Source organism: Strix aluco, chromosome 29, assembly GCF_031877795.1.
Source record: "Strix aluco isolate bStrAlu1 chromosome 29, bStrAlu1.hap1, whole genome shotgun sequence".
Classification (NCBI taxonomy): Eukaryota; Metazoa; Chordata; class Aves; order Strigiformes; family Strigidae; genus Strix; species Strix aluco.
Window position 1 is genome coordinate 2,424,949 of NC_133959.1, and position 26,091 is coordinate 2,451,039.

The window sequence follows — 26,091 nt, forward strand, 5'->3', positions numbered from 1 at the left end:
AGGAGAATGCTGTGGGAAACAGTGTCAAAGGCCTTACTGAAGTCGAGGTAAACTACATCCACAGCCTTTCCCTCATCCAATAAGCAGGTCACCCTGCCGTAGAAGATCAGGTTTGTCAAGCAGGACCTATCATAAACCCATGCTGACTTTGCCTGATCATCTGGTTGTCCCGCATGTGCTGTGTGATGGTGCTCAGGATGAGCTGCTCCATCAGCTTCCCGGGCACCGACATCAAGCTGACAGGCCTGTAACTTCCCGGATCATCCTTCCGACCCTTCTTATAGACGGGCGTCACATTGGCCGGTTTCCAATCTGTCGGGACCTTCCCGGTCAGCCGGGACTGCCGGGAAATGATGGAAAGCGGCTTGGCGAGCCCCAGCCAGCTCCCTCAGGTGGATCCCATCAGGTGCCATAGGCTCGTGTGTGTCTGTGTGATGCAACAGGTCACTGACTGTCTCCTGGATTACGGGGGGGGTCGCAGCGGCACTGGCAGCCGCCGCGCTCCGCTCCTCTCCCCGCCGGGGCGGACGCCCGGCTCTCGGCTCCCCCGCCCGCCATTCCCCGCCGCGCTCCGCCGCGCACGTCCCGCCGCTCCCCTCCGCCGTCCTGCGCAGGCGCGCAGCGCCGCCGCCCCCCGCGCAGGCGCCCCCCCCGCCGCGCGCGCTGCGCAGGCGCCGTCCGGGCCCGCCGGGGCGTGCGTCGGGGCGTCAGGGGCGCGTCGGCCGCTCCGGCGTCGGGCGTTCCCAGGGTGCCCTGCGCGGGGCTGGCTCCTGCCCACAGTTGAGTTTGGCCCCGAGCGGAACAGTCGGGCCCGGCCCGCTCGCGCCGCCGTGGTCCCCCCCGCGCCCCGCTCCGAGCGCCGCCGCCCCCGCCTCGCGGGGAGCGAACATGCGACTCCGGCTCCCCGAGGAGGCCGCCGCCGGCGAGTGAGGAGCCGCCGCCCCGGCCCGGCCTGGCCCCGCCGCCCGCCCGCCCCGGCCGCAGCCGCCCCGCTTCGCCCAGGCAATGACAGCGGCTCCGGCCCCCTCCCCGCAGCAGATCAGGGACCGGCTGCTGCAGGCCATCGACCCGCAGAGCAACGTGAGTACGGCCCAACGGGCCCTGCCGCTCTCGTGCCGGCAGCGCGGGGACGCCGGCCGTGAGCCGCCGCCGCGGGCCCCCCCCCCCCTCCACCTCCACTTCCACCACCCCCCCCCGCTCCCCGGTAGCCCGCCGCTCCCGCCGCGCCGTCCTCCCGCCGCTGTCCGAGGGGAGCGCCGGGGCCGCGCGTCCGCCGCCGTCGCCTCCCCTCCCGCCGGGACCGCGGCTGCGGCCGGGCTCCTCCCCGGGCACCGGAAGCCTCCGCTGCGGGCGGTAGCGGGGACGCTCCCCAGCGCTCTGCCCGCCTGGGGTCCCGCTGCCAGCGGCGCTTCGCCGCCCGCTCCCCCGAGCCGGGACCGCGGGGCCGCCCCGGCGGTGGCACCGGAGGCCTCTCCCCTCCTCGCGGGGGGCCGCGTCCGCCCGCCGCCGCGGCGCCTCCCGCCGCCGCACGGCACCCCCCGGGGCCCGGCCGGCGCTGCCCGGCCATGCGGCGTGCGGCCCGGCGGCCTCCCGACGCCAGGCCGCGGCTCGGGCGCGGCCTGCAGGGGGCTCTGGGCCGGGCTCCGCCGCGGCTCGCCGGGACCTTCCGGGGCGCCCACCTGTTCCTCGGCCCCTGCGGCCCCCGCCAGTCGGGGTCCTGGGGTACCCCGGGCTCCGGGGACGCCGGGAGGGCTTCGACGGGGACTTCGGGGCTCTGGAGCTGCTCCAGCACCGAGCAGCCTCCGTCTTCGGTGTTATCCTTTAACTGCAGCGCGCTAATGAGCTTATCGGCTCCTTCGGGGATGTAGTGTAAGCACACAAGTCGGCGTGTATTTTACCTGTAAGTGGCCTTAACGTTTAAGTGGCGCTTGTCCAACGTACCATTTACTCCTTTTAAGGGTTTTTTTGGCACATTAAAGCCGTCCTTAAGGCAATCCTCTGCTTAGGTGTTTATGGCTGTGAGATGACTGCAGAGCCTGCAATCTGTGAGATTTTTGAATCTTAGGTCAACAGTCACCCCAACAGGACGCCAAGGTGGGTTTGTCTCGGCCATCTGCAGTTTGTGGGGGCAGCTACGGGCACGTCAGGCTGGACGCGTGTGTGTTACTCCAGGAGGCTGGCTGTGTGAAATGGTACTTTGGTTCTATTAAAGTCATACCTGCTCCTGTCTGAACAAGTGGGTTTTTTAAGATTGAAGTCTTAAAGTAGCTAATAAAGTTGTTGCCATTTGGAAACCACCTGGAGTGGCCTGCATGTGACATGAAAACTGAAGAAAAATCACCCTGACCTTGTAGCTGCTTTAGTAATCTCCTGTGATGTGCATTGGTCATGAGCTGCAATATTACATGTTCGAGTAACAGTAATGAATTATAATGGTAATTGTGGGTTTTTAAATGTCAAAGTTGTTTGAGTTTGCAGTACTTTAACGTGAATCTTGCTGAAATGTCAGTTAGTACACTTCATGAATTTTGTTTGCTCTGAGTTCTCTCTTTGTGGCTGTAAATTTTTCACTTTATGTTAGACCAAGTGCCAACCCAGTTTAATAAATTTCTAACAGATCTATGGTTTCTTTTAACTTCAAAACTGTCAGCAGCAATGATTACGCTAATTCTGGTGTTACTTTCTAAAACACTGTTGCTGTGCGGAAATAAGCTGCCAGGAAATATTATTTTGTGATGGATACTTTTCTCCATATGTTAATGTTACATTATGCTGCGAATGCGCTCGCAGTTTGGTTGTGATGAGGGAGACCAGAAATAACCAGGCAGCTGTCTGCAAGGGGGAGTTAGAGCATCAGCCAGGAGCTCTGCTGGGCTTCCAGCAGGTCAGTAGCCCCATAAGCTTAGGAGTGATGTATGTTAAATTATAATTCGACATACTTGATACTTATCCAGGGCAATAATTGGTGGCAGAAAAATCAGCCCATTGTTTAGAAATGCCTGTAGGCAGGGGGCTGTCTTCCATTTTAACCTTTTCCTCGAAGGAGAGCAGAGGTGGTGTAGTTGGGATTCATTGTGCAGGCTTAGATCTCAGACTCTTTTCTCCAAAGCACGTAGAATACGTGGTAATCAGTAAAACTGCCTGTCATGCCACTTTCATGCAGGGAAGAACAGCTTAAATTTTGAACGTGATTAAAAGCAGATTCTGAATTTAATCGCACTTGGGCACCAGCGTAAAAGTATAAGAAAGTGTTCTGATGTTTTCCCACAGGAGGAAGTCACTGCAGCTCCGAGCTGCTGCACTTGCGGGTACTCACAGAAAACTCTGGCTACTTTCTTCTGGCTTTTAGAATCTTCTCCTAAAAGAAGTGGTTGCATTCAAACTTACGGTATTCATTATTGTGATTGACTTCCTTATTTACTGAGAAAGTCAAGCTTTGAGGCCTGGATTTCATTCAGGCTTTTCAATGTAATTGTTGGTGTGTGTACATGCATGTTTCTGGAGAGGGGAGAGGGTGAAAACTGCAGGAATATTGCCAGGTGTGCAAAAACCAGCCCAGTTTTGTGAGGTTGAAGAGGAGAATATGGTTCTTTATAGCGCTTTACTGTAGGGCACTGTAAATTTAAGCTTGACTGATGTGTTCTCTAGTAGAAGCTGTTTCTCCATTGTGGATGTTCATTCCAGTGTAGCTGTGAAGGTCTTTGTGGTATATACAGATCTTGGTTAACTCTGAGGTCCTGCCTTAAGTTAAAAAAAATTAGAGATAAGTTTCCCTACCAGTGTTGAGTTGAAGTGGTCAAAATAACCTTTTCCTCAAGCTTTCAGAACCTGCTTGCTTTGAGAAATCATCTTCTGTGCTGGTTGTTCATCTTTGTTCAAACTGCTACCTAAAGCTGTGCTGACTCAGGAGCAGTGTTTTAATTGTACACATGCATTTAGCACTTGAGACCTCTTCTAGTAATTGCTGCAGAATATATTTATAACTTAGTTTCACACACTTGGTTCAGAATTTACATGGGTAACCTCTATTTCAAAGGAGACCTATAAGAAGTAGGCTATTTTAAAAAAATTACATCATCTTGGAAGCCACCCGGGATGTCTGGTATTATGTCTTCAGTTATTCAGCCTATTCCCCTCAAAAAAACATATGGGCAAACTACTTCTGCTACATGACTTAAACACTAAGTATCAACATCAGTTTCCTTCCAAAGCTTGGGCGTTAGCGGGAGCGTACCAAGACTCGTATGGGAGGAAAGGATGAGTTTAGTGGTATCAACCACAATGATGGGTGATAGGATTTTCTTGCAGGAAAATCCTTCTCCTGGAAGAACTGTGTAGAAGCAGTAGCTGAAGAAGAGTGTCCAAAACCTTATTGTAGCAGTTGCGTGAGATCTTACAGAGGAGATACTCCTTGGTTCTGATAGAAGCAAGGCTTTTCCCGTTGGGCTCAGTGTGCTGAGAAACCACCTCTTCCACCAAGCAGAACACCTTTGCCTTGTTAAATTGTGCTCTGTGCTCTTCAGGGAATTTATTACCTGATGTCAGGAATAATGAGATCTGTTAGGTTTTGCTCTGTGGGAAAGCCTGTCATTTCCAACTGGCTGTTAGAATTGGGCTTGCAATTAAATGGTTCCTCATCATGAATATGTAACTATCCTTTCCTGATTTTAAATATTAGACAATAATTTAATTATTTGCCATTAATACCTTTCTGCGATGCAAATGCAGCTTTGGTTTGAGTAACAACCCATTATATGCTCACCATGTGGCTGGAGCTGATTGTAAATCAGGCTACCATTCGCGCGGTATCTCAGCTGGCCTTGCTGCTCAGACCTTCAGGAGAGGTCCATGATCTGAATTATTAATAATAAATCGGTCCGTGTGTTGTACTCTGTTAAGTAGTGCATTGGCCTGGGGTGATCTTCCAGTTAACACGAGTTGCATAGTTAAAGGTGCTTCCATGGCTGTTTTCTGTATTGATTCCTTTACCAAAGTCCTAGAAACAAAAGCTTCCATCAGTGATGCGTATGCTTTCTAGAATAGACTTTAAAAAGGAGGGGAGAAGGTGCAAGATGCTGCTGTAATAATATAAATGTAGAGGGTGGAGGAAGGTGGTGGTTTGCTTTGGGAGGTCCTGGTGATTCTTTGGATGCAGACAAGTGTTACGTGTGGGAGAAAGTAGACTAGGCATGGCTTTTGCTTTAGCTTTATCCTTTTCTGTGAGGCCTTAATAAGCTTATCAGTTCCGAGGAAGCTGCAGTGTGCAAAGACCTGTTGTACCTCTCGCTGTTTTTGCTTGTTTCCTTATTGTAGCCCATCTTGTTTCAGGTAGGATTTCATTTTGTGCGTCAAGGCAGGGGATTGGGTTTCAGGTGCGTGGTGAACCACGCGGGTGGTTGTGGCATTTCCTAATGTGGAGGTTCTGAAGTGGTGTTACCATGTCAGTCCTGGGTTCCAGATAAAGATTGGGGCCTGATGTAGTAAGTTCTGTTGTGTTCAGCTTCTTAATTTTAAATAACCTTAAATGAGGAAGACTGCTTATTTTGGTGTTCTGCCTTGTTAACAGCTGGATACACTTGGATTCACCTGTTTGAGGGTGGTGGTATAGTTGGTTTCTTGGCCTTTCTTTGCAGCTTTCCTCTCCACCTCTTTCAAAATAGTTTTTTTTTGCTTGGTGGAAGTTTATTTCAGTAGTGCCTGTGATGCTTACACAGACATAGATACTGAATTTAACTAGTCCAACTTAGCACTTATCTGGTTAGTTGCCTGGATAGTCCTGGTCAGTTTGTTACTGGTGGTAATACAGCTGGTTACTTTTTGAGAGGCTTTTTGGGGGCGTTAAAAACTCTTCACTTGCAGGGTACCCCTTGCACTAGTGAGACCATTACAAAGTTTGAGGCTGCCAAGACAAAATCAGAGTAAACAAAAGTAGCAGGGAGTTGGGGTTGAGGGGTCAAAGCAAGGGGAATGCCAAATTGCCTTTCTGTTGTTAATTCCTTGAAACTCCGGAGGTTGCAGTGATGATGGCAGTAGTCATTTGCTCTTAAGCTGTAATTTGAGTGTTTGTTTCGGTAGCAGTGACAATTTAAATAACACCCACTTCTTATTCCTGCTACACACACCCATTTTATGTGTGCTGGTGCAAGTATTTGCAGGATCATGTGGTGAACTGAGCTGGGGAATTGATCAAGGTTTTAAAAAAGACAATACAATTTTTTTTTTTTCCCCCGGGTAGTTTTTGATGTTGTTCGGTTACCTGATAAGTCTTCTGGTGCATCACAAATAGTACTGGCACAGATGTGGCAGCAGAATCGGGTATTAAAGTGTTTAAATAAGTATGGAAGCTGAAAAGTAGAGTCCTGTTTGCTTCCTCCTGCTTCCCCGCTGCCTTAGCAGGCTGGCTCAGGACCTTGTAGGAAAGAGGTATGTGCTACCTGTGAAAGTCAACTGCACTGGTCTGTCTGTTTTGAGATGAGTGGGTGCCTTATGGTCAAGTTTAACTTGTAGAGGCTTTATTGTCGCTGTCACCTGCGGGTGGTTCACAGATGTCTGCGTTCGTTGCTGTGCAGTAATGCAGGGGCTCGGCGTGAGTTCCTGGGATAAATGCTGGGAAACTTCTTTATGGACAGCCGGAAGGATGCTCCTGAGTGGTGACTGATGAGTGAGCTTTGCAACTCAAGAGTAAACCATCTTACACTAAAGGTTGTGTGGGCAATGCTCCAAATAATCAAAAAATGAATTGATGTGGCTTAAACTCGCATGTTACACCTACTGAAACTGCCAATGGAGCCGCACCCGTCGGAGAGCTGCGGTGATCCCCAGCCATTCCCCACCTCCAGCTGCACGTTCCTGCTCCCTCCCTCGGGCTGACCCTGCGCTGGGCCGTTGAGGAGCTCACCTGGCCAAACCCGACCTGAAAGGGGCTCGCCCGGGGCTGCTCTCCCTGCCCTGGCTTGGCGCGGACTCACGGAGGTGGCAGTTCTGGCATGAAGCAGTAGCTGGGGGAGTGTGTGTGGCGAGGAGGGGTGACGGTGGGGTCGTGGCAGCCCCAAGCAGTAAAAGCTCAAGCTCCTGGAGGGGCAGCACCCTCCAGCCAGACACCCCTCAGTTTATCAGGATGTTTTCATTAAAGGGAATCAGGCTTTCTAAATCCATATAATAAAAGTTTGCTGCAAGTACCTGTCTGCACGTGCTGTAGCACGGACCCTTGGTGAGAAATGAAGGCTTTGATTGCTCAGAGGCTGGAGGGAGAAGGTGCTGGGAGGGACAGAACTAATCGAGCTCATTTTTCTTGATGTAACCAGCAGCTTACTGAATGGAACAACCATCTTTTTGTAGGCAGAATAAACATCAGGAATAATCTCTGACAGTCATCAAGAACCACTGTGTGGAAAAGACAGCTGATGTGTAAGATGTTCATCCTTCCAGGAGAGATGGGCTAAAACACTTCCCAGACAGCAAAGAACCTGAGGCTGCCCTTTCCCAAGTTGCTCTGACTTGGGGCAGCTGGGTTCCTGCTGGTGCAGGCATTAAGCCATTTCTTAAGCCATTTTGGTGCTTGTTAGCACACAATTAACTCAAGAAAGCAGTGAGCTGAGGCAGCTGAGCATGGGGCTGGAGCTGGGGTGGGCATGGGGTGCAGCTGGGTGGGCTCCTGCTGCCCAGACACTGCAGCCTGACAATGCATGGGTGGGAGGGAAGATATTTGCTGTCAAAAGCTCCCAAGTGGGGAGAGACAGTCTGTGTCTTAGAAAATATGAAGACCTTTGGCTTAGCCTATGTTTCAGAAGTCTGGATGTAGGATAGAAACTCCAATTTCTCATTTGTTAGGGTTTTGTACAGAAAGTTGAGGGTGAGCCCAGTTTAGGAGTAAGGTGCGGGTTGTTGCCTCTCTTCAGGGTTTTGGTATGGACATATGACACAACAGTGTTGTTCTGGCACCTTTGGCTCCTGATCAAAGTAGTTTCAGGGCAGCTGAAGCTTTTTCTCCCAGTATCCTATGAGGGGAGATCCTTTTCCAGTTTCTCCAAGGAGCTGCTGCAGTTGACAAGTAGAGTTTTCCTTTTTCATGAACCACGAAAGCTTCAGGATAGGGAAAGAAGGAATTGTTTCTGCCTGCTATGGAAAATTGATGTTAATTAAGAAGCACATCTTTTAAGGCATGGTTACTTCAATATATTAGATTTAGAGTTCAAATTAATGTCAGTATAGTTTTTATAAATAAAAAAAGCATGTCTGGTTTGGCTGATAACACTTTACTACTATCTCGTCTCACCCATTTTGTGCTTGGTGATAACTTCAAATAAACTTTCTTCGCTGTGTATAACACATGGTATGATGTGGCCCCACTTACACACTCGGTCCTTAAAGAAATATTTAAGGTAAAGGTAAGTATGTCACATTTGGTTTAATGTATGTAGGTTTGTTTATTCAGTATTCTAACAGCTAAATTATTCTTTCTGCAGGTAATTCATGCTTTTAGTGTTTGGAACAATATTTAAGTACTAGCAAATTGCTTCAATTTGAGGTGCAATCTGCTAAACTTCACAGCGTGTTAGTGTTTTCTGGGGCAGGGCTTTCATGGGGCAGCGGTGCATGCTTAAGTGTGATTGTTAATATCAAAGTATAAAATTTTCAGCATGTCCAAACAGTCGGTGGTAGAAATTTCTATTGGGGAATCACTGGAAGTAAAACGTAATTAGTTCTGTTTTACTGAACAAAGTGGTTTTCTAACATAGCAGTTGGGGAGGAGAGGAATCCTACGTCCAAGTCTGTAGTATTCAGCAACATACTCAACTGGGTGTATTTTGAAACTTTGTGCTGTAAAGATGACTGTGCAGAGGTGGAAGTCTTGTCTAAGAGTGACAGCCAGCACTTTTGTGGAGCTGCTTTCTCACATACTGTTTTCATGCGGAATCCTCTTGCAGAGTATCGTGATTATACTGCAGGTTTAACTTGATTTATTTTTTTTTTGTTAAGGAGTGTAGAACTTCTGAAGGCAGAGGAGCATGGGTTTTTCCCAAGGTGGTGTTGCACATTCATAAATAGTCTTCAGTTCACAAACTTCCAGCACTGAGTGTCTGTAACTCGAGCTGTCACTCAAGCAGAACTCTTTGAGCTGGGTAGCGTGGTCAGTGTGTAACACTCCGTGTGCTGTGTAAATTATTTGTACAGGAAGGAACATGGAATTTTTGTATCTGTGTGTAAGTTATCATCCTGAAAGTTCCAGGAAAATGTATACCTCAATATTACAGTTTATCCTTGGAGAAACTACAGTTGATTCTTGAATAGAGCTGAGCATGATGAGGTGGAAGAGAAGGTGCAAGTGGTGGTATTTCAAATGTATTTGCAAAGATGGGATGCCTGCAGCTTTTGTACATATGGGGCAAGCATGCTGGTTAAGGATCTGACTGCATCATCAAATCTCTGTTGTTGTGTGTAAGAGTTTCAGTCTATCAAAATTCAAGCTATTGGGTGTTGACTTCGTGTAGTATTTTCTTCACTGGACTTTTTAAGGCAGGCTGCCAAGGGGCTTAAATGGGGTTTTCTTAAGTGGAAAAGATTAAATTTTTTGCCACTAGGTTAGAAATAACTAGCACCAGGTTGCAGCTTCCTGAGTGTTCTGTGTTTAAATATAAATAAAATGCTGATGGGGTACTGGGTTCTTTTGTCCTGTCATGATCACACTGGGCAATTGGCTCTGGAGTGGAGCTAGTCTTCAAGTAGCCCTCCAACTTGTAAGCCCTGCAGGTAGCTGCTAATGATTGTGCCACTGAATGGAATGGCCGAGCACTGCTTTCCCCATGTTCTCCTGAGGACCTGCAAAGTCTTCAGAGAATTGGTGGTATTTGGAAATGGGTGACTGGTGGCTGCATTTTATCTAAAATTCGGTCAGCAATAATTCTAGGAGATGGGTGAATTGATTTCAATTTTTTTTGCATATCCATAAAACTTCTCTATGGTATGTGCCGACAGAAATTCTGTCATTGCTGTTGAAAGAATATGGTGACTTCTCTGCAAACTTGCTATTTAAAACTGTCCCAATTTGTAAGACTATATTTTTCTCAGGTTTTGTGAACAAATATGCCATGCTTAAATTCTCATGAGCAGTCATGCAAGCATATTGTGCTTCAGTGTGATGAATTACAAACTCCACAACGCAGTGTATTCAATAGGCTCTTACCTTAGCTGCCTTTATTGTTTAAGGAATCAGCTGAGAAGCTTCCCAAGATTTGGAAAAAAGTTGTCCTGCTGCATTTAAAAATACACCAATATGGTGATAGGTGGTTTTATTTTTTTAAGAAAAGAGTGTAAAGTTTATGTTGTGGTGACATTAGTAGGGCTTTTCTGTATTACATTCAGATGTAAACCGCTCCGTGTCAACAGCTCGGGGTAGATATTCCATGTGATGGGTAACATAATATTTAAAAACTTTAGAGCTCTTGACCCTTTGAAGCCATTCTCGTCAAGTCCTTAAATGTGTGTTGCATAATTTTCAATCTCCACTAGTTCTCTGGAGTGCATGAAGATTAAGCAGGTGATTGCACAATGATTCTGTCCAGGCGATGCCTGTAAGGGTCATTCTCATCATCTCGTTTGGTGTCTGATTTTGCTCCTATCATAGGACAGGTAGATATTAACAGCGAGTTCGGGTGGAGTGGAGAGCTGCTGTGCTGGGAGCGTCCGGCGCTGCTGGCACCCACCTCTTGTACGTTAACTCTCAGCATTGGCTCTTCACTTCCCCCAGTAACCACAGCCTAAGTACAGACTTCTGTGTGACTGAGTGGGTATCTCCTTACCGTAGCAAACACTAAGATCATCATAAATCAGAAGGGGTGCATCTTCAGGCTGAATTTTCTGTATATTCTGTATTCTGCCTGAATAATCAACAAACGCTGTGTCTCTTGTTGAAGTCAGAGCAGTTGTTCCGTGACTTTCATTATACAGCGACCTCATTGTATTGCTCTAAATTTTTAAGCAGTAATTTTGGACTTTAGTTCATGGTTTATAATAAATAATAACTACCAAGATTCATCTGGTTGAAGTTTCTGTACAGGTGGAAGAGGAGGAGAAACTGTTATCATGTATACAACAAAACGGTGTCGTGGTTAGATGTCCTTAGGGCCAAGTTAGTGATTGGGTTTTTAGGGCTTGTGTGTTAGTGATGTGTTCTATGGGTGTTATTTAGTGTGCTGAAACAATCTGTAGTGATTGCTGCACCCGGGGGGTGACAGGTTGCATTATTTTGTATTCTTTGGTTGTGCAGCTCAACAGTTGACAAGTCTTGTTCTGTAAGACATGCTGTGTTGTTCCACTAAATGTTAAACACATTTGTAGCTGGCCCTGTGATCCATAGTATTTATACTAGAAAGCAATGGATGTGTAGGGCTGGGTCAAACCCAATAGTTTCCATGGTTATTCTTGTTTTATTGTGCTTTGTTTTGGCAGGACAGTGCTGTTATGGAAATGTGCTCAGGTGTTGGGATGTAGAGGGGTAGGCGTGAGGCGGCTGGGGTGTAAAGGGGTAGGCGTGAGGCGGTTGGGATGTAGAGGGGTAGGCGTGAGGCGGTTGACATGGTGATACAAAGTGACTGCAGAGCCTGAGTGGTGATGAGCTGACTGTGAAGGCTGGGACAGCCTTGGGCATTTCTTGGGCACTTGGGATGGTGAGCCTGCCCTGTGTGGCTGGGCAGCACGGGCCAGAGGGGCAGTGAATTTTAAAGTGTTGCATTTTGTAAGTCCTTTATAAAACTGCTTCATATAATTATGAATTTGAGAGGACAGAATTTAGAATTACTATTTTGAGTCTAGTTTGGACTAGATAAATGGGTGTTTCAGTGTATTTCTGCTACTTGCTGTTCGGTGTCTGTTCCCGGGTGTGAATCACAGGGGTGCGTGGCTGGAAGGGACTTCATGAAGCTACGTGGTCCATCACCTTCGCTGAGTAGCATCACCTATATAAAAAAAACTCCTTCCAGACTTGTCTAATCTGTTCTTAAACCTCTGTAGTGGCTATGGAAGCTATTTGGGAGCTTATTTGAGTGCATTAGTAGCTCTCTGGTTATTTGTAATATGTAATCAGTATTTGTCTTGTTGCAAATGAGGGCAGTGAGCATGAAAACAGGTGATCACCATTTTCTTTATTATGACTAATAATGCATAGAGAGCTTATGTCAAGTTTCATGTGTCTCCTCCCTATTTTTTTCCAATACTGTGTGAATGAGTACTTAAACTTGTTTCTATTAACCATGTTTTCAAAACCTCTTATCACTGCTCTCCACTGAACTCCTCTTTGTATATGTTCTTGAACTGTGGTGCCTTGAGATGAACATGTAATTCCAGCTGAATTTGATTCCTAAACCATTCCTTATCAGTTTGGTGTTGAGTGAAAAACAAGACTAAAATTATCTTGCTTGCAGTATGCTGCGGTAGATACCACTGAGACTGTTCTGCCCTGCTGTGACAATGCCTGCCTGGCTTTGTGTCCGTGCTACCCACTCCTCTTCTCACTCTGTTCCCTTATCTCGAATTTGTGCCACACATGTCTTTCCAGTTTAGTAGTATTTCATGTAACTAACTTTCACTTCAACTGCTGGGCTTTTTAAATCAGGTTAATAAATTTGTTCCCCAAAAAGGTTTTGCCCAACTTCATGGTCTCATGGTTTGTTTTGGTTTAGAGGGGGGTGGGGGAGAAGTGTTGGGGCATCATGTTGCAGTCTTTTGTGTTTGGTATCCATCTGAGGAGTAGGCACTACAGGTACAATTTGTATGATACTATACAAAATGTTTAGTGAATGTTGAAGTTGATGGACAATTATTCCTCTGTGTAGTAACAAGAATGTCTTCCAATTATTGGCTAATAAATATGAACGGAGAAAAGTGTTACAATGTTGAGTGTTTTCTGTTTGCCTTAAAGACCTCTTCCTATAGAGCAGGAGGACTTTCCTCAGTGTGCCACTGTGAACTGGTTATGTTCTGGGCATGCATGTTGTCTCCATAATCTGTATTTTACTACCTCTTGTATCTTACTTTCTAAATGACTCCACTGATGGATGCTCCGTTGGGTGGTCTCCCCGGCCTTGCCAAAGCGTGGAGAGTTTTCCTGCTACGTCGGGGCCTCTGCCAGGGTTAGATGTGCCCTTTGGAGTGGGCCTTGCAGCGAAGAGCTGGAGTGTTGATGGCACTTACCAACTGCTCTGGATTTGTGTCTCGAGGCTGTTTGTAACTGCTGGGGCAAACTGTGTTTTCTGCCGGCAAACTCCTCTTAATCTCTTGGCTGTTCTAGTCTCTCTACACCTTACTTATGTGTGTACATACTGCCAGAAGGTAACAGGGGGCTAAACTGTTGTCCTGCTCAATGAAATATTTCAGGTCTGCTGATTTCTTCACAATGCGCTATTTTGTTGGAATCTGACCTTACTCTTGTTTGATGGTCTTGGCTGTGTAAAATATATATGGGAAGGTATCTGAGTGATGTTACTTTACCGTTAAATAAAGCCTAAATACAAATAAAACATACGCAAACTGTTTTGACTCTTTAAATTAGACCTGGAAATTTTAAATCCAGAGGTCAGGATAAGGGCTTGCTGTGCCTGGACACTTTTTGGACTGTTCTTGGTAGTCAAGGAGCATTTCTTCTACTTGTTTTGCAGCACAAATTTCTGATCAGTTTTCAAAGCACAGACTCCAAATTAATTTCTCTGTCATAGAAGATACTCTCAGTGGATGACTTTCAACCCAAATCATTGATTCCTTCATGTTTAAAGATGTGCTTTACTAAATACTATTAGAAGACTCGCCTCCACCTTTAAGAATATCTTCTGTGTACTGGTGAATATTTGAACACTGCTTAGCAAACTGACTTTCAAACATTTTTGATAATAATGAACAAAGTAGTGCATGGTCATCTTTTTGGTATGTCATTTCTGTGAATAGTATCTCGTGTACCCTATCTTTAGACAACATCATGTCACATTGGGGGTAGGGGAAACTGTTAATAGATCAGTTGCAAGGGAACTGAACTAAATACCAGCAGGTTTTAACCTGAATTCTAACTTTGTGTTTGGTCTGTATCTTTTTAAAAATGACATTATAGTTTACTGTTCATGATATGTATTGTTAGTGTCTGGTGTCTAAGGTGTCCTATATGAAGTGCTAAATAAACACTATACTACTGTATTTCCATTGCCATATTTAAATAAAGCCTACTATGAATAGCAACTTCTCTCTTCTTATTATTCCATGTTTCAGATTATTATGCGATGAAGTAACTTTTATACAGATGCAGTGCTGGGGGCAAACCTGACACTGATCAGAGACCCCAGTCCAGGGTAAGAATTGGTGCTTAGGTGCAGGTAATCACTACACTGCTCTGGAGAAAATAAATGTGAGTGGATGGCGTTGCTCGTGGTGCTGTTGCTGTAACTCCTTCTGAATCAGTTCTGCCTTCCTGGCAATTTCAGCAATATTGACCTTGAACCAGGATTTTCCTGCGTGTTATCCTGCACTACCTTAAGGATATACATTGCCCACAGATATATGACAGTTTTTATAACTACCCGATAAAATGCTGCTGTCTCTAGGAGCAGGGGGAAGATGACAAAAAATGGTACAAATGCTCCTGTGAACTTCTGTATAGACCATACTCCATTTCCTGTATTAATTGCCAACAGAAAACACCTAATTGGCGATAGAAATTTGGATCGTGTCTGTAGGAAAGTTAGAAAGATCTGTCTAGTCTTCCATGGTGAGTCCACTTCTCTGCCTGCTTTTGTAAAATTGCTTTGATACTACAGGTGGGAAAATGTTACAAAAGTACTTTCTTTGAAACTAGCAAAATATTGAGTATCTGTAGCATATTCTGAGGAAGTAAGTTGAAGTATGATGACAAATGCGTTCTCTCAAGGCTGGTGTCTTCTGATATATCTGTATAGTCCGTTTCAAAAATGCCTACAATGGAGTCAGATTATTACTGTTATTATTATAACCTGTGATTTCAGGAGTTTTAGAAAAGCTTCAGTGATTAGGAACTCTAGACATAGTAGGCCAAGTGTAAATACTCTTTAGAAACTTTTAAAGATACTAATGTGACCCATATGGATGATAATACTGTGTCAAAAGATGCCTTTTGGTGGTGTTATGTGACCTTTATGCAAGGGATAAAAAAGAGTCTTTTCAGCTAGAATCCAGTAGGAGAGGAATCTGTATGAGCAGCTTCACTGCGAGGTTTTTTGTAATTGTGCACCTAGCTCAGGTTTCCGTGTTGCAAGGAAACAGCTGCTGCTCCTACTCCAGGCCTGTATAAACTAAATGTCTCGGCAACATCATCCTTGCTAACTCGCATCTGGTTTGTCACGTATGCAGAGATCTTCAGAAACATCCCTGTGAAACATTAAAACAAAAACCCAAATTGCTTTATTCAAATGACTGCGCTTGAAGGTTTCTGTAACATTTGTTTCTTAGGCAGCACTGGAGTGAGAGGCAGGTTGTCCTGTGCGTCGAGGCAGTCCTGAGGAGGAAAGGTGTCACATCGCTGCTCGTTTTGTGTTTTATGTCTGGACTGGTCTGTAGATGAAAGAACAGAATCAAAGCCAAGCATTTGACTGTGCTAGTCCAGCATAAAATGCATCCCAGCTAGTCCTAGCCCTTCCACACCGCCGGCACGTGGAAATGGCAATAGCAGCTCGCATGCGGATGCTGAGTTTGCTGCTATTTTCAAATCTACTGGGGAAGGAGATGGTAGAATTGGAGGTGGCAGGGAGCAGCTGTACGTTAAACTTCCTGAGCCCAAACACGCTTCTTACCCTTTTAAACTGCTGTGTAACACCCTGAAGTTAGTTACTGAATTGTTCTTGATTTATAAAAGCTAAAATAGGATTAAGATGGCAGTTAAAAAAAGGAAATTAAGCTACTTGATCTTTTCCAGAGAGTTCAGAAACCCATGCTTTTGTCTGAGGCTGCAGTAAAAACTTTTAGTGCTTAACTTGGAAGAGATCTCAGATACCAGTAGTAAGCTCCAGAGTATGGCTGAGTGACTTAAGGAGACTTGCATGGAATAAATAAGATTTGTTTTCTGTGACTGTCATTAGGGTTGGCTGGAAAGGATTATCGTACATGACTCAAAGCAGATGTTCTCCAGTAAACTTTCAAGTGAATTAGTCTGTGTGCCAGTCAATCTTCACAACATGGGAATAGCATGGGATAATTTGAAATGCCATATAAATTGTTCTTACCCGTTTTCTGCAAGCTCCTTAATGTGAGGTCTTGGGGTCGCTTTGCGGAGGTCCTCGTTTTGGGGTGGTAGTAACAGGTTGCAGTGTAAGTAGACGAAGGCAAATAGAAACTAAAATAATGTGCAAGTTCCTGAGATGCTGACTTACGCAATTGTACTCTTAACAGTGTCTGCAGAGAGCAAAGCTGCCAAACTCCCTTGTCCCACTCAGCTTTATATTACTTTTGTCTATCTGCTGTGTAGCCAATAAGCATTTTTAATATCAGCTTCCATTAATAAATTATAATTTCTGGTGCTGCTCAAAGCAGGATGATGTCCTGGTGGGTTTTGTAACTTCAGTCTCGTGTCAGCTATGATGATGTATTAATTATATTAAGCCAGTAACAGACAGTTTAAGGTGAAGATACTGGTGTGTAATACTGATGTGCTGCTGTTATTGAAATAGTGTCTTCACACTGAATAGATGATACTTGAGGCGTTTTGGGGAGGTCGGCTTGTTTTCATCACAGTGTTTAACTATACCAAAAGAAATTTCATGGTCTCTCTTATTTTGAAATAGGTGAATATAATTTTTATTCTAAGCTTCTCTTTATGGCAGTTTGGGTGAAGCATTCCAAGAAAACTACACAAAACTACTGGGGAAGGGTGGAGAAGTTGTTGAACCTGCCTGAAGTTTATATTTTTAATTTTTTTTTAAGAACCGTGCTTCCTTGCAGGTCAAAAAGAAGGAAGAGATTGGGGGAAGGTTCTTGCAGTTGATCTCAAGTGTGAGCCTTCGTGCTCCTTGCAGCAATCGCTTCAGTGTGACAGCATGTTTTCAATTGGTTACAAATGTGTGAAGAATCCGAAATGGGTGTTTTGTGTTTTACCAGAAGTTGAGTGATCAGCACAGACTCAGCGGTGTAGGGCTGCTTTCGCTGTCTTAATTGGCACCATGTGTCCCTCGGAGGAGGGAGTGAAGTAACAGGCTCGGTGTAGACCTGGTCTCTGGTAGGAGATTGAGCTTTCAGGGGCATCCAAAGATGTGTATTTGGGTATATTGAACAAAGGCAACGCTGTTACTGGAAATTCCCTGACCAGTTTCATCTTTCTGTAGGTGTGTATATACATGAGCGTATCACTTTCCTCATCTTGACCTTTTGATAGACTAATGCTCCTGTTTTGCCATCAGTTTGTCATTTAGATAATGAATATTTGGGGATTACCAGTAACTGCAAAAATAATTGTACCAATTATTGGTGTGTGCAATACACAGAGCCTTTTTGCACCCTGGTAATTCATAGTCTGAAATACGTGTTGGGAAGGAGAGTATCATGTTTTGCAAGTCTAAAAATGTTTGTCTGGAAACTCCCAGAATTGAGAATTAGCTATTCCAAGTGCTCTGGTTCTAGAAACTGAAAAACCCCTGGTGTTATGTATTCCTTAAACTATGGTGTAAATCATCCTTCCTAGGGACTGAGGGCAGTGCAAGGATCAAAACATGGAAGAAAGTCAGTGTACTGAAGTGAAATAATAAGAACTAAAATGTGTCAAAATATGTTCTACTGCTACTTTAAAGCTTAAGCGGGGTTTTACCAGACCTGACCGGATGGCAGAGCTTTATTTAAGTATCTGCAGAGGTGTTGTAGTTCAGTGAAGAAAGAACCATTCATCTTTGGACTGAAGTTGGTTTTACAACCTGTAAGAGTTATCATCATTCAAAGCCTATAGAGATTTTTTAAAAATAATTTAGATAAAAGTAAATCTAAAATTCAGGCAGAGTGCTTAATTGCTGACAGCTTTATCCAAGTATCTCCAACATTAAGCAATCCTGCTGTGATTGGAAAAAACATTGTCTATGCACAATTTTCTGAAAGGAGGAGACTTCTGCTCCTGATTCTCCTGTTGTATCTTAATAGACGGGTAGAATTGACTTGGAAAAGCTAATTCTTACAAACTTGCAGTCTTTTTAAAATGAAGAATCTTGCAGCGGAGTGTGTGGCTGGGAGGGTAGCGCTACCTGATTACGCTCCTGATAAGACTTTAGGATAATGTGGGATCCCTGCAGAGGTTCTTGCTGAGAGATTTTTCTCAGATGCAGTTCACGTCCAGTTGAGTCACAAACGCAATTAAGCAATAAATGAGACTGATTCAAGTTTTCCTTTGCTTATCTTTTAAATCTATCTACAAAGGTGAATTAGAAATTCCAGTTTTTGGTGCTTTTAACGTCAGGTGATGGAAATACAGATCTCAGTCTGAGGTTTCTCGTAGAAATTATTAAAATCACACTTGGGCTTAGCATCTACAGGTTGTGGCAACTGCTGCTGTGCGGAGCTTACTCACGCGAGCAGGAATATTGCCGTGAAGCCCGTCACAAAATCTGATACACGCTTTGTTAACGTGATGTGAATTTCCACAGTTACTCTTCACCGTCTTACGGATCGGGCCATACAATTCTGGAATACCTGGTGGAGTTTTTAAGGAGGCTGTGGAGGAGCCGTGGCTGCATCCCAGGCCGGGTCTGTCCGACGCCAGGCGATGGCCTGAGGACACCCACTGGGCGCAGCCTCTGCCTCCTCTGTGCCTGCGCCCCGAGGAGTTCATCCCCGGGGCTTGGACTGTGGTGTGCAGCTGCAGGAAGCGTCGAGATTTTGAACAAAATCGTAGAACGGAGACTCGTGTCAATCTAAAGCGGTGCCTAAAGGAATAAATGCAAGATTTCTGATTTGACTCGTGGCTCTTCTTGGTCCACGTGGCACTTATGTTTCCACAGGCCATAGGACAACTAACTAGTACCTTGGCTAGGCGTCTCAGAATTTTGCTAGTAAGTCATAGTGGGTTTGTTGCTAATGTTTCCTTTAGTTTTACATAAGAGCGTGTTTGTTACAGCTCCTGCAGTTTCCAACTAGGTCAGTAAAGTGTCCTTGTCCCTATTCTTTGAACAATCAGCTCCCTAAAGCCAGACAGTGTGATAGCAATTTTGTGATTAATGCTTCCAGCAATTATAAAGTGGAAGGTCTTAAATTACATTTGGTGACTAAGACCTGTACATGAAACATGAAGTGACTTTGTCTTCCTTGTTGCAGATCCGTAACATGGTGGCAGTGCTGGAAGTGATCTCCAGCCTGGAGAAATATCCCATTACCAAAGAGGCACTTGAGGTATGTCACCCTCTAAACATGACTTGATTTTTGTGTGTATAAAAGGACTTTGTCTGTCTAATTTCCATAAGAGCTTTTCTTGAAACAATACATTGATTGCAAAGGATTCACAATTAAGATATTATTTTGTCCCTCTCGTGCTGCTTCTGACATCTCCGTGCATACACAGTGATTCTTTCTGGATTCAGATCAGTATTCTGTGCAGCACAGTTCCTGCTCATGCAGGGCATTAAATTAATCATTGCTACTGATTAATTCTGTTGCGTTCAGCAACATCACTCTGCTTGCTGAAGTACTGGTCACCTTTTTAGATGTTTGGTGACCAAGCACCAAAGAATCTGAAATAAGAATCTAGTTACTCTGTGTCTATAAAATTAATCATAAATTCAGTTAAGCGGGTTTCAGTGCCTGATCTAGTTGGTGAGATTAGGTGTGTTAAAAGCTGAAGTAGCAGGTGGGATGGCTGCAGTCCCACTGGCCACGCTTAGAAACAGAGCCCAAAGAAGTTCTTATGGCTAAACTCTAAAATTTTTTTCAATCTTTATATTGAAATTATTAGTGTTACTTGCTTTTCAATATTGCTTAATTATAACCCCAGCTGTACTTCAACATCTGTATCACAACATGTTGCATATTTCTCTCACAGTTTGGTCTATGTGTTCCTTTGAAGAGCTTTTCTTAAGTAATCTGACTTGTGGAACAATTCTTTGTTTTCAAATGTGCTTTGGGAACAATCAAACACTTCACTTCCTTCCGCTTATGAAATCACTTTGGGCCACCCTCGGAATGCTTGTTTAAATCGGTCTTTCATACGTTTTCGAGATACTGGGGAGTGAAGGGAGAGGAGAGATGGAGGAAGAAGGTGGGACGTGAGTCGCACCCTGGCTAGTCAGGTTTGTGGAATGGAGATTTTAATTGTCAGCGTATTACTGTAACCAGCAACGATTCTGGAATTTTTTTCTCTTGCCTCTTTCTGCAGCTCTTATACTTTCATTGCAATAAACACGCACCTTTTCTGCCTTGGGTGCTGCGTTTCCCCTCGAATCTGAAGTTGCGCCTTTATTCTCAAGGTTCTTGCTGATTAAAGAATTCCTTTGTGGTGTTTTTCACAGCTAATGGCTCTGGTGCTTTAGCCAGGGAATAAAGACAGTGTGACTTGAAATCCGCAGTAGGTTTCACGTTGCATGGCAGAGCACTGGACCAACTGGACTAATCCTTTCCAAAAAGATTAATTCAGCACTTAAATCTTTAGCAGTTTTTCACTAGGTATTTCTTAGGGTAAGGATTACGGAGCAGAAAGGTACCTTAAGAATTTTGTTTAGAGTGATACCTGTTTGTAAAACAACTTTTGTTTCTTTATAGGAAACGAGACTTGGGAGGCTTATCAATGAGGTGAGGAAGAAGACATCCAATGAGGAACTTGCCAAACGTGCCAAGAAATTGTTGCGGAATTGGCAAAAGTTGATAGAACCTGTAACCCAGAATGAACCAGTGCCAAGAGGGTTGCCGAATCCACCTGGATCAGCAAATGGTGGTGCTCATAACTGCAAACCAGAAGCGCAACTTCCTGCTGTGGCCGGATCAAAGCCAATCAGCGAATTGAAAAGCAGGAATGATATACAGAAACTAAATTCTCCAAAAACAGAGAAATTGGGAAACCGGAAAAGGAAAGGCGAACACAGGGATGGGCATCAGGGCCCTCCTCCCCCAAAAGTCTCCAAAGCTAGTCATGAAGTATTACAAAACTCTTCACCCCCTCCAACAAATGGAATTGGAGGTAGTCCTGAAAATTTTCCTAGCCCTGTAGACGTAAATCTACATGCAGGGCCTGAAAGCAGCAGGACAGAACTCAGTGAAAATGATAAACACAGTAAGATCCCAGTAAATGCTGTAAAACCTCACACCAGTTCTCCAGGACTTGTAAAACCTTCAAGCACTTCCTCGTTATTAAAGACTGCAGTGCTTCAGCAGCATGATAAATCGGAAGAAACCATAGGACCGCACCAACCTAAGAGTCCTCGCTGTTCCTCGTTTAGCCCTAGAAACGTTAGGCATGATACTTTTGCTCGGCAGCATACTACGTACTCACCAAAGGATTCACTGCCTAGTCCATCTCAAAGGTCTCAGTTCTTGGATACTGCACAGGTGCCATCACCGCCACCATCCTTGATGCAACCCTCAACACCTCCAATGCCAGCAAAAAGACTGGAGTTCTCTCAGCCATCGGTAGCTGAGGTGTCTCAGCACTGGCAGGAGCAGCAGGTACCGTCGGAAAGCCAGCACAGGCACACAGCAGGGACACTTCAACAGCACACATCTCCCAGCTGCAAAACCAGTTCCCACCCCGGGGAATCTCTCACGCCACACATGGGCTTTTCACAGGACACTTCAAAAATGGACAGTGATGATGCTGCTTCAGGTTCCGATAGTAAAAAGAAGAAAAGGTACCGGCCCAGAGACTATACGGTCAACTTGGATGGGCACCTGACAGAAGGGGGTGTGAAACCTGTGAGATTAAAAGAGAGAAAACTCACTTTTGATCCCATGACAGGACAGATAAAACCTTTAACACAGAAAGATCCTTTGCAGGTAGAAATCCCTGCACTTACTGAACAGCACAGGACAGAAACGGAAAAGCAGGAGCAAAAACCCAACCTGCAAAGCCCTTTTGAACAAACGAACTGGAAAGAGTTATCCAGAAATGAAATCATTCAGTCATATTTAAACAGACAGAGTAGCTTGCTGTCTTCATCGGGAGTACAGACTCCAGGAGCTCACTACTTCATGTCTGAATATTTAAAGCAGGAGGAAAGCACTAGAAAAGAGGCTAGAAAGACTCATGTTCTAGCTCCTAACAGCAAACCTACAGACTTGCCTGGGGTCACAAGAGAGGTCACAAGTGATGACCTCGACAGAATACGTGAACATAACTGGCCAGGCGTGAACGGTTGTTATGACACACAGGGTAACTGGTATGATTGGACACAGTGCATATCTTTAGATCCACACGGGGATGATGGTAGATTGAACATCCTGCCTTACGTCTGCCTAGACTGAGTACAGTTTTGCTAAAAATGCTTTTACATCTGCAGTTAGCAAAAATGGCAGACACTATGCCACTTAAAGATGGAGAAAGCCTCCTGTCCTGGACAAACAGGCCCAACGAGCAGAGGGTGTGAGGGAGCTGGTTCTTTACAGCTCTTTCCTTTAAATTCTCCTTTTGTGAAATGCTGCTACCAGTTTACTAACAATTGCAAAGGAAGGCATACGAAGGTTGATAAATTGAGTTCAAAACTCTATAGCGAGCCAGCTATAAAAAAGTGTTAGTCCCCAAGAAGTGAAGAGGATTTCCAGCACTTTCTGAATGCCGGAATCTTATTACAGGCAGGTACAGAGAAAATTGTGGAAGTTACCTTAACAAAATATGCATCTATTTATTTGACTTGATTTGGGTTTTTATTTGGCAGTGAGATATTCGAGAGACAATGTGCAAAAACTGTAGTTTTATTTGTATCACATCTCTGAACATGATTGCGTTTTTTTTAAAGTCATGTGGTACGGAGATTGGGTTTTAAACAGCAGGTGTTGCACTGCAGGCTGGGAGACCAGCTTCAGCTCAACATTCCATAGGCATCCACATATTTTAGTCTGGTTTCAGTTTAAATCCAGTCTCTGAGAAATGCTGCAAAAACTAGATGTTTAATGATATTTTTGATCCCACCACCACCAGCCAAATATTTTTCCTCCTTTTCCCTTCCTGCAAACTTCTAGGAAAAAAAAAAAAAAAGAAAAATCACCTTTTCTAGAATCTAAATGTAATGAGGGTGCTACAAGTTTGTAACTGTACTGTGAGAGGGAAAAAGGAAGCCTGTTTGTATGCTGGAAATATACTTGTTACCATTCCTTTAGATATTGTTTGCCTTATGGATATCCATCATAAACGCAATTTGCAAAAACAAAGAGCCTTAGTGAATGTACAGTAACTAGACTTCTGTGTTCTTGGGATGCAGAAGGGAGCAACTTTGCTATTTGGTCCTTTAAGTGGACACATTGTGATATAAATGTGGAAATAAAAAAAATTTGCACAAAACAGTTTGTGAATTATTTATACTTAACTAATTTTTTTTAAAGTTTGCTCAATTCAGACCAGCTAAGTGATCATCGACACCGAGAATCCGTCGGAGCGGTGTGGTGAAGCTGAATCCCATCCGACGCTGTCGCAAGCAGCTGGCTGTTAGGGATATGCAAAATGTCTTCCAAGTACGTTGGTGGTATTCAGTCGCACAGGTTGGATTTTTGTTTGGTTTTTTTTTGAGCTCTGGTTGCATCCAGGGTCTAGAGACTGATAACCCAATTGCTGTTAATGTACCTCAAAGTCTAAAAAAAAAAAAAATCAGAGTTCATCTTTTTTTCTCAGTAACTTTGTAATGTATTATTCCTAATTGTTAAAATGCTTTCTAAAGCAGCCTGGTTCAGTATAGAAAGCTCAGAATTTCTATTAACTGTAATTGCTTTAACATTTGGGACTAGTTGTTTTCTGCAGTCCCCAGTGCTGGGCTTCTGTCCGGGGGAAGAGGGGAGGGGACACTATACCAAAAATATTTCTAGGTTTAGTGATGTTAACTCTGTTAACCCGTTTGTGCTGGATCTCGCCTCTGTGGAGAAGCAAGAGTTCTCCTGCCTTTGAGAGCAGAATCAAGCTCTTACATGACTTTACAAGGGTGTTCCTCGCCACGTATACGTTAAGTTGGTTCATTCCCTGGAATACAACTGATAAGGTTGTATTTTTGTTTATTTTGAAGTCATTCTTGTTCAAACCTACTGTTGTTGTGATCTGACTGGTATTGAAATGTGTGGGTGTCTCAAATCTTTAACTGATGTCTGTTTGATTCCACATCAGATATCTGAGGTCTGAGAGTGAAACCAGAAAAAGTGGTTACCAAAAAAATGTTTCCAAGTATATTTTCAGTTTAATTCCGTTTTGTCCTCCTGCAGTTGCGAGGTCAAGCAGTGTGTTTTAGAGCTGGGGAAAGCTGCTATCTTGCAGTTCAGAAAGGCAGATTTGATGGTAGAGGGCTAAAAAGCTTAACATTTTGGAAAACGCTTGGGTTTCGTTTATGTAAAAAATATTGTGCATCTTACTCCCCTCCCCGCCCCTTCTCCCTCTTTCCCTGAATGGTCTTATTTAGGAACAGGGTCCGTGCTCTTTTGAGGCCTTTGAATTTAGGGCAAATTTCAGGAAATGACAAAAGTATGACATTACACTTTATAAACGCCATCTCTTTCTCCACTGCTTACATTTCCGATGCGATCGCTGGCCCTTGCGGACCGCCCTCGGGGAGCTGATGCCCTCAGTTCGTCCCTGCTTCCCGATCGCATCCGGCTCGCGGTAGCAGAGCGGCCGTGCTGACGCTCGCTCGGCGCGAGGGAGCGTCGGGTGTCGGAGCCAGCCCCTTCCCCAGTGGTACACCGTCGCTGGAGAAATCCCCTCCCAATGCAAGCTTCAAATCTTCTTCCAGACCGAGTCTGTTTCTGCTGTAAGGGTCAACTCACGTGGATGTCATCCAGGGTGAGACGAGGCTTGACAATCTTTATTTCAGCATGCTAGTATAACCAGTTCTGTGAGCTCCAACAAATGTGAATAAGTTTACAAGGTGATATTTTTTTTGTCAATTTTGTAAACAAGTTCAAATGAAGTTTACCGTGTGCGTATCTGCTGTGTACTCTCATTTTTGCATGAACTCAGTTTCTCTGCTACTGGTCTCTCCTGACTGCCTTATAAAATTATTATTCTCATCCTAAAATCTTACATTAATATACTGCCATCTCTTTCTTGTCAATGGATGACATGAAATGGCTCATCTGCAAATCTTTTGGGACTTGCCATTACCTAAAGTGCATGTTTTTACAGGTACTTTAATGATGTAGAAATGTCTTTTGACAGTACATGCATGAAGTAGGCACTAGACACCCCCCCGCCCCCCCTCCTGCTTGACAGGTACTTGCCCAACTTTTAACACCACCAGCATTACATATTCCTTAAGTTAGTTTTAAAGGTCAGGAGCAATTGTCTCATTGCCTTGGAGTACATGACCTTAGCTCAGTCAGTGTGCCAGCTGCCCTTTTGGTTTCCTCAGGCGGTCTGCACTGCCCTTACCACCTGCCTTCCACCTAGGAGCACACTCGTGCTGCAAACCCAGAACAAAAAAAGACTTTCTCCCCCCCTGCCCCATGTTTCTTGTACTCCGGCGTCTCTCCTGCCTTACTTTAACCCCTCAGGCTGCCTCTGGGCCGCGGCTCAAGCAGCCCAAGCCCGTAGTGCTGTGGAGAGCTCCCGCCTAACGCGGTCACAGGCCGGAGCTGAGGGGAGACCGAGCTCTGGGCCTTGACTTACCCCGCCCTGGCGGGGGGTGACATCCCGTGGCCTGCGGGCGGCTCTGCCGGGGCTCCCGCAGCCGCAGGGAACCGGGGGGGGGGGGGGGGCGGAGGGGACGCGGGGCTGGGAGCGCTGCGGGCCCGGAGGAACGGTGAGTGCGGGGCGGGCGGCGGCGGCCCCTCAACGGCCGCGTCCCGCGCGGGGACAGGGAAGGGCCGCGGCGGAAGTGACGCGCGGGAGCGGCGCGGCGGCGCCTCCCGGCACCCGTAGCGGCTGAGGAGGCGGTGCCCGCCCCGCCCCGCCCCAGGAAGCGACGCGTTGGCGACTGTGACGTTTCCCCGGCG

General features: G+C 45.2%; 1 protein-coding gene across 3 annotated transcripts; it reads left to right on the forward strand.

Moving 5' to 3' along the window:
* The first annotated feature begins 797 nt into the window (after window positions 1–797).
* On the forward strand, window positions 798–25,080 carry MED26 (mediator complex subunit 26). Of its 3 annotated transcripts, XR_012621077.1 has the most exons (4): window positions 798–1,080; window positions 19,297–19,371; window positions 20,734–22,759; window positions 23,503–25,080. XR_012621077.1 is itself a non-coding variant. In XM_074808397.1 (3 exons), exons 1-3 carry the CDS (start codon window positions 1,006–1,008, stop codon window positions 22,426–22,428), a joined length of 1,845 nt encoding a protein of 614 aa, XP_074664498.1. In that variant the 5' UTR covers window positions 798–1,005; the 3' UTR covers window positions 22,429–23,461. The 3 variants fall into 3 exon arrangements, 2 of the variants coding, with proteins under 2 accessions (XP_074664498.1, XP_074664499.1); XM_074808397.1 differs by lacking the exon at window positions 23,503–25,080 and having other exon boundaries at window positions 20,734–23,461; XM_074808398.1 differs by lacking the exons at window positions 798–1,080; window positions 23,503–25,080 and adding an exon at window positions 1,674–8,387 and having other exon boundaries at window positions 20,734–23,461.
* Window positions 25,081–26,091: the final 1,011 nt, after the last annotated feature.